Raw genomic sequence first — 8,912 nt, 5'->3', positions numbered from 1 at the left:
GGTTAGGGCATAAATTTTGAAAAAAAAAACAAATAATGTCAGGCTTTTATTTGAGCCATTTTCTTCTGTTGGAAAGATTCTACAAAAGCAAGCTGAGCGGTCCTGTATATCCCACTATGTGACCTGCTATTCTTTTTGGGAACTACAGTTCACATAAGTACCCTTCATTTAGTCCTGTCACCGATTTTCCAAGCTATAAATGTATAACCTATAAGTATGCATGCCCTATATTCTTTCTAAAGTATTTCATTGTTGGTTCAAGTGGATCTTTATCTGTATACACTCGGCTGCTGCTGATACACACTGGCACATAGACACGTATGCATAGGAGAGAGACAATGAAGAAGCGTGTATCTTCTTTGTGCTTGCTTGCCCTTTGCAGTGAAGATGAGGACACTGTGCATGTGTGGAATGACTGCACAAGGAAAGCAAGTAAGGGTCGGTTCACATCTGCGTATGTATTCCATCCGGTTAGAGTCCACATGGAGACCCCATGGACGGAATACAATATTCCATTCAGGGGGGTCCTCATGCGGACTCCCCCGGACGGAATCCAAACGCTAATGAATGTGAGCCAGGGGTAAGGACGAATAATGCTTGTCTTTTGAGGGAACAGTTACCGGAGGATGTATCAAGTAGAAACAAAAGGAAAGCAAAGACTTGCCATGGTGTTTTTTTTTTTTTTTTTTTTTTTTTTTTTTTTGGTGGAGTACTCAAAAAAAAGGTATATTTGTACAGATTTATTGAAATTGGAAAGATTATTTATTGTAAAAGTCAACAGAAGAAACGCAACCAGCGGCACCACTTTTTTTTTTTTTTTTAGGAAAAATTGACCAAAAATATGCGGCAGCCTCAATAGCAGATAAACGCCTTTCTCAACCCAAACACATTATGGGGAGTAAGACTGGGTAAAAAACACACTCCAATGAACATGTGGCTGGGTGCTCTCTGTTAAGTAGTAGAAAAAAGAGCCTGATGAAGTGCAACATGCACGAAACGATCGTTGCTTCTGCTATACCTTGTTTCATCTGTATCTAATCCCGAATGTGAGTGCCACAATGTTTTTTTAAAGGAATGAAATAAAATTGTGTCAAGTTTTATCTGCTGGTTGGTGAGTGCCCTGCTTTTTTTCTACATTTTTGATTATTTATTGTAAAAGATCACAAACCATAAGGAGAGAACAGCTGACCCATGGGGTTATGGGATGTTGGAAACTCACTGTTCGAATAACGATGACCTAGGATTTGAAGCCCATAAAACCCTTTAACCCACCGTCCCCTACAGTTATAGACAAGCTATGCTTGGGGCTTGAGCAAAGTGCATTACAGTTTACCCTGAGCAGGGCATGTTCAGGGACATTGTAAATAGAGTAAATGATTTTATTATTTTCATGTCACTTCAGATAACCCTAGGGGAGGGGGTACCTTAAAATTCAGATGCCAGAATTGATGTTTTCTGATCACCTCACCTCTCAAAAACAATAACTAATTAAAAGTGATCAAAAAGTCTTATATAAACACAAAATAAAAGATCTCATGAGCTGCATTAAAAATGTAAAAAGTTATGACTGTGGGAATGCAGAGGTTTAAATGTTACTGGTTTATGGCTAAAATGTTTTAGATCGCTAAAGGAATAACATGCGCATAAGGCACCAGAGTTATGTGTCTGTATTATATTTATTTGAGCCATGAATTCAAAATCTGCAATATAAAAAGTGACAATTTCGGGACGGTTTTTGCAATTTTAGGGTCCATTCACACGGAGGAAAATGGTGAGAATTTGGTGTGGAATTTCAGCGCTGAAAAAAAAGCCTCCCATTGACTTCAATGGGTTTCTTTTTCTGCTAGATAGAACCTATTGAAGTCAATGGGAGGCTTTTTTTTCAACGCTTCAAATTACACACCTAATTCCTCACCATTTTCCTCCGTGTGAATGGACCCTTAATGTGTTTACTGCTCAAAGAAGTGGGAGCTAGTGAGCTTGCAAACAAAACATCACTGTAGCATGTGACCTTGGATGTACAAGTGATTTATTGCTTGTGATTTTATTGCAGGGGAGAATAGAGAAGAAAATTTAGTTTGTCCTCAGATTTACTGCATGTAAATAACAGTGATACAAGGAGCAGCAAGTAAAATAAAGCCAAGTAAAGGGTACACAAGGAAACAGTGAGTATTTAGCACTACAGTGGATGTATTTGCAGTCAGTTTTTGGAATCTGGTTAACCTTTTTCATCTCTAAGGCTGGTCTTACATGGCCGTAATGATTTTACGGTCCGCAAGTTGCTGATCAGCAACACAGACACCGCAGATGCCCGTAAACTGCCACACTCGCCCATAGAGTTCTATGGGCAAGTCCGTGCAGTGCCGCAATTCACGGCCATTACGGACATGTTCTATAAATTGCGGACCACGGTTGCGACCCGGCCACACCACCGATAAAATATCCGGTGGTGTAAGAGGCCACATTGAATATAATGTGTCCGCGATTGAAAACCCTCAATTGCGGACCATTTGCGGACTTACATTACAGCCGTGTAAGACCAGCCTTAGATGCTGTTAACATCCAAGATTGTGGCATCTAAGGGATTTTACAAAAATTTGGAATCTTGCTTCTGGTGTCTTATAAAGGAGATGATTTTTTTATGACAGTATAGTTGCTACCTATATTATTCCCAGAGTTATAACTAGTTGAAAACAAAGTCAGAACTGGGATATTTATGTGCAGATCTCAATAGATAAGAAATGGTAAGAATAAAGGAATGCAGATTTCACAGAAAGGAGACAAAATTTGTTAAAATATATTATTGTTTAAAAATTCTAACAGAAAATCAAAAGTTGTTTGAAAGTTTAATCATGCTTTAATTTTATTAACCCAAGGTAGTATCCAAATTATTGATGTTTTCTATGTCAAATCAAGTTTTCCTACTGATGCTGCAAAAATACAATCCCTCATATAGCTACATCAACAACAAAAACTATTGCTTGTCCAATATCACAAAAACTGTTTTTACTGACCAAGAACCTGCAGTTCTTGTATACATTTACTCTGCATATTTGGTCTGCATTTATATTAGATTTCTAGCAATCCTAACACATAATCTCTCATGGTAAAGGCAATGTCTACATCTAGTGAGGTTCTTCATAGTGTCCTGTCCATCAAATAAGTTGTAGGAGGTACAGAGGTACCGCACACTCCAATGTAGCGTGGCGCACGATTCTCCGATTCTAGGCCAACAGTGAAAAAGCCACGGTAGTCACTTCATTAGATGCAGTGAAAATTTGCATAATGTCCACCAATGTATAATAACGTCCACAATAAATTATGCAGAGTCTGGTGGCTATGTTTCTGTTGCCAGAGCAACATTTCTGAAGCCCACTCTGTAATGTGGAGGAGATATAGATTGCAGTGGATCCATGTACGCCAGGGTGTATGCGCCCATTCTTCAGGAGTAATGTGAGAGCACAAGTGTTTTCCCTAAAAAATTTGATAGGGAAAGAGAAAATTTGAAGAAAAACTGAATTAAAAGCACTGTGGAAAAAAACTGTATTTTTTTTTTTTTAAGCTGTCTTTTGTTACAGTGTGCCTGGACAACCGGGGCAAGTGAAATAAAATCGTACTCTCCTGTTTCCAATTAGCAGCCTCAGTGAGAGGCTTGTGATGTCACAGTTAGTGGCATCGCCTGCCCTTCGCTGAGGCCACTGATTGACCTTAGCGGTCACGTTTGGCTGGGTCTTCTGCCACATGACAGCACAGGACCAAGAAGACCAGACCATGTAGGGAGGCCCCAGAGCATCGTGGAAAGGGGAGTATGGATTTTTTTAAAAAAAACATTTTTCATTGCCCCTGTTCAATTTAAAACTTAAAGGGGCTCTATCATTGGGAAAAGTCATTTTTAACTAACAAGCATACCTTTTGAATGTAAATCGCCTTTTGCCAAGTTTTTGAATGAGCCCGTTTTAATCATATTCTAATAAGCCTCCAGCAAGCACCTGGAAGTGTCTGTGAGCACCGTCTACTATTCTCTGCTGTGTGTGTGAGAGCAGAGAGATGAGTCAGCAGCAGCCTGTGCTGTACACATAGCAGAGGGTGCTCACAGACACTTCCGGTGCTCGCAGGAGGCTAATTAGCATATGAAGAAAAACGGGCTCATTCAGAAACTACTGAGGCGATTTACATACAAAAGGTATGTGTGGAATATCCTTTCTAAGGGCTATGCAGCTATGTGCTTATCTAAAAATGACTTTTCCCAATGATAGAGCCCCTTTAAACGTGTTGTCCATTTTTGCACGCAGTCTCACAGGAAGGTAAGTATACTGTATAATGGGGTCGGGGGTTGGGCTGAGTAGGTAGGGAAGGCTGGGATGGCTAGAAAGATAGGGATGGGGTGTATGGGAGGGAGAGAATAAGGAGGGGGGAGTAAGGTGAGAGGGGTTAATCAGGAAGTTACGTAGCAGGAAGCTGAAGCATGTAAATCAGGGGTCCCTAAACCACGGCCCGATGGTGGGACGCACCTATAATGAAACTCCTAGGGCCGTGATGGCCATCACCTGGATCGCTCCAGTACAGGATCCCCCGTTAGTGAGTGATCCTCTCTTTCAGCTGTATGCGCAAATACACATACAACTGAAAGCTGTCAGTGTAGAGCGTGGCCTACACTGACTTCAGAGTGTGTCCTCTGCCCCATCGCAGGCGCTGATGACGATGCCTGCCAGGTCTTCATGGGACTTCAGGTAAGTATAATTGTGTGTGTGGATTGGGACTACTTTGGAGCATTTAATACTGTGTGGGGAGGGGGGCTACTGTGAAGCAATCAATACTGTGTGAACGAGGTTGGGCGACGTTGGAGCATTTAATAAAAAAAAACCCCAAAAAACCCATTGTTTTCCAGAAAACCCCTTTAAGGGCTCGTTCACATCTGCGCCCTGCTCTCCGTACTTCAGGTTTCCGTTTCCTGCATAAAACAGAGCAGGAGACGTAAAACCTGCAGGAGTCTTTCTCATCCATTCATTTGAATGGGTGAGAAAGATGTCCGGCGGTGAGCGTTTTATGCTCTCCGCCGCGAAGCCGGGTTTTATAATCCGGACACAGAGTCGGACATGCAGTGCTCTGTGTCCGGATTAAAAAAAAACGGTTTTGCGGCGGAGAGCATAAAACGCTCACGGCTGGACCCGGTCTGTGGTTTCCGTCTTCTGGCATGCAGAAGACGGAAACCACAGAACGGACAGCTGAACGCAGGTGTGAACCTAGCGTAAGTAGTAACTGTGAAGTATTATAACATGTTGAAAGTAATGCAGATTGTGAAAATGAAAATGCTGTGCAGATACTGTAAGTTCATGAGACCAATGAGCTGTGTTTTTAAAATCACGGATTAGTGTATGTCCAGCAATAGGAACTTTGTTCTTTTAATAGACACAATAAACATTAAAGTGTAAATCTCATTTTATTTGATTTATTTTGCTAATCTGTCGGTTTGGTGAACTTATCTAACATCCTTGCTAAGAGGAAACTGTCTCTAACATTCTCCCTATCAACCCAATTTTATACTATCTAGAAAAATGTTTTTGGTATCACAGGGAAGATGAGTTCATGTTGCATAGAAAAATTATATTCATGACTGTGTCTTTAACTAGTGATATCTCTTGTTCTTTATTGCTAGTGCTGCAAGCTTGGAAGCATATTAATACTGAGACTGTCATCTTTCTTGTGAGACCAGGTGGAATAAAACCTGAGATACAGTCATATAAAGTGATAATTTCCCTCTTTCCTAAATGCTTCAGCTGTACATGCTGCATTAAATACAGGTTTACGGGGAAAACTCTCCCTGGCAATGCTTAGAGAATTGTATGTAGGAACTTAAACAAGTTTTCCAGGCTATTTATTTTTTTTTTAATTAGGCAGAGGGTGGGTAAGAAAAAAAACATACTCACCCTCACTCCCCCCCCCCCCAGAACAAGAACAGAACATAAAATGGTGTCACACTTGTTGTTTTACTTAATTATTTTATTGTTCAGTGGTAACTTGCATGCCCTTTGGCAAACACTTATGAGATATGGCCACACTCATGTACAGCATTTTGATTTCCTTCCATCTATTCTTTTTATATTTTGTTACAGACCAGAGGATTTTCCAGTTTATGAAGTTGACAGAAACATGTACAATCTGTCGGTACTGCAGGTAAAAAGTCCTTCTGCTCATATACATAAGTACAGTTTTGTTCTATACAGTGCAGTATATGTAACATACAACTGTGTGCTCCCCTTTCAGGTGGTAGATCCAAGCTGCTTCTTCTGCGAAATATTGAAGGAAGGTGACAGCAAGCAGTATGAACAGCTATTTGACAACCTGAATTTTCTTTACAGCACAGTATACAGAGATGTAGAGGAACTGAAGCCGGCGTCACTACCTGTTGGGGCGGTAATTTACAGTAAATGTGACACATCTGTCAGTTGCCTCACAGTAGATACTCATGTTTGTGTTTTCTTTCAGTTATGTGTAGTTTTCTATGAAAAAATGAAGAGCTGGTGCCGAGCCATACTGGAATCCACTACTTGTAGTGCACAGGATGAGCTGGTGGACTGTTTTCTTTTGGATTATGCCCTGTTCTGTCCTATTAAGAAGAGCAAGTGAGAGTCCTCTTGTAACTGTAACATGCAAATTAGACATATGAAACACGTACACACACGCGCACACACACACACACACACACACTTGAGTAACAATGGAATAACACGTACATATATGTAACACGATATTTAACACAGCACAAACTTCATCCCTGGACCATTTACTCTATTGTTTCCTATGTTTCCAGCATTCGGTTTCTCGTGGAGGAGTGCCAGAAGCTGCCATACCGTGCAAGGAAATTTAAGTTGCATCACATACAGCCAGTATCACTGTACATCAATGTCTTGGAAAGCAAGTCAGAGTTAAAGTGAGTGAGATGAATTTGTGGACAGACACCTCTATGCCATTTGATGCACTGCTACAGTTGATATGGATTATTACTTTTCACTCAGTTCAGTTTCTTTCTTTTCTATTTTAGACTTGCAAAATGTTGGGACACTGCTGCAGTTCAATACTTTCGTCAACTACTTAACGGTAAGGTTATATTATATTGTGTTGGCAGGTATTGGGGTCTTCCAGCAAAAGACCTATTACTAAGATATTCCAATGTCTGTCTGTAGTCCATTAATTGTAGGGATCAGTGGGAGTCCTAACATTTGAACCTTCACTGATTAAAAGATTCAAGGTACCATGGTGGCTGAAAGGGGGTCTGAGAACTGGACCCTACACTTATTAGCTGTTCTAGTCACCAATGCATAAGTAACTTGTATTGGGTCTCACAAAAAGTAATACAGGTGATATCAGGCCCTTTGAACACTATTATTTATATGCATCTTAAGAGGTAGGTGTCCCAGGGACTCTGGCATCACTTTACACCCTAAGACATGAGGTTATGTTTGGAAGAATATCATGAAAAAGAACAGCGCAAAGCTGTTGAGTGTTCATCAAAGCTTTTTATTTTCCTAGAGTCCCTGAAGATTGAAGCTGAGCTTTGTTCAGTGGAGGACAACTGTATGGCTGTATGTCTCTTTCTGACTACTACAAATTCAGTGGTAAGACAATGGGCTGTGTCATATCGCAATACTGCTTAGAAATGTACTTCACATTAACTCTAATCACATGCTTTATCTGTGTGTACAGTCAAAGATTTGCGCCAATGATGACTTAGTAGTCAAAAAGTATGCTTGCTATGAAAGTGGACATCCTGAAGACAAGGTTGAAAATGACAAAGTTACATCCTCCACCCAGACTTTGCAGAAAGGGTGTGCATGTATGCCCGTTTCAGGAAAACAGGCTAAATCTTTAGAAATACATGAACCTTCGGTAGAAAACATCCCTGATCTAGCATTATGGAAAACAGGTAAGCTTTTTAAATTGAGCCACAGGTAAGAAAACGTTTTGCACTGCAGTTGATTAACCACTTCTGGACCACCCATTGGGTTTTTACGTCTGGAAGGTGGGTGCCTTGTTCTGCAAGGACTTTACCGGTATTTCCAAGCAGATTTCAGCAGCTTTACCAGCTGTAACTTAAACCGGAGCTCCCAGAGAGAAGGCAGGGAAGGCTTATTACTTTCCCTGCTTTCCTGATCGCAGTGAACACCATAGAAATAAAACTCTAAATTTACTATACTTGGAAAACATAATTATAGTAATAGTTTCCCTTCTAAAATAGGAACTTCTTAGCATTATTATTTCCATTACTTTGAACTGTGTACTTCTCCATGGCAAAAAAATACTCCTCAAAAATGAGGAGAGAAGTATTTATACTTTTCCAGTAAAAATGTAGTACGACCTTTGGCTTCAAACAGCTGATCAGTGTGGGTACTGGGTACCAAACCTCATATATTGAATATTGACCTTTTCTAGGGACGGATTATCAATAGGGTGGGGGGGGTGGAACCCACAAATGAGAAATCCTATGGCAAATGCTGTATGGGACGCATGCCTAAAATATCTTTAGCAATACTTAGATATTTTTGTTGTTTTGTAGAATTGGCTGAGAAGACTGCTGCTTCACAAAGGTATGGACATGGTGTTTGTTATATTCTATGTGGTGTTACCATTCATGCACTAATGTTAAGTTCAGATAGTCCAAAATAAAAAGCAGAAAAATCAATTACTTAGACCTCATGTACACAACTGAGTGTGTGAATCCAACGTGGGGCTGAGTTTGCTGCGGAATGCACTCAAGCGACACACAGAGTAACATCCACTTACCTCTATGGAGAAGTGTGCATGGAGCCTAAGGGTTAGGTCACACTTAGTTTTTTGGTCTGGATTTTGACGCGGAAAGCCGCGTCCGAATCCAGACCAAAATGCATCTGTCGCGGCTTCTGACATTCGCGGTT

The 8,912-nt window shown here is 40.6% G+C and overlaps 1 protein-coding gene across 1 annotated transcript in view; it reads left to right on the top strand.

Moving 5' to 3' along the window:
• Window positions 1-6,119: 6,119 nt before the first annotated feature.
• The window catches only part of TDRD12 (tudor domain containing 12), a 45,208-nt gene continuing 42,415 nt past the window's right edge, over window positions 6,120-8,912 (top strand). Inside the window, exons 1-8 of the mRNA XM_075282051.1 lie at window positions 6,120-6,174; window positions 6,265-6,414; window positions 6,487-6,623; window positions 6,812-6,931; window positions 7,043-7,098; window positions 7,531-7,616; window positions 7,705-7,924; window positions 8,555-8,585. Coding sequence (XP_075138152.1) covers window positions 6,151-6,174; window positions 6,265-6,414; window positions 6,487-6,623; window positions 6,812-6,931; window positions 7,043-7,098; window positions 7,531-7,616; window positions 7,705-7,924; window positions 8,555-8,585 — 824 coding nt within the window. The 5' untranslated portion in view covers window positions 6,120-6,150. The remainder of the gene's footprint in view (window positions 6,175-6,264; window positions 6,415-6,486; window positions 6,624-6,811; window positions 6,932-7,042; window positions 7,099-7,530; window positions 7,617-7,704; window positions 7,925-8,554; window positions 8,586-8,912) is intronic.

This window comes from Leptodactylus fuscus, chromosome 7 (genome assembly GCF_031893055.1).
Source record: "Leptodactylus fuscus isolate aLepFus1 chromosome 7, aLepFus1.hap2, whole genome shotgun sequence".
NCBI lineage: Eukaryota > Metazoa > Chordata > Amphibia > Anura > Leptodactylidae > Leptodactylus > Leptodactylus fuscus.
The sequence above is the reverse complement of the archived record's forward strand: the minus strand, read 5'-3'. Positions and strand labels throughout refer to the sequence as shown.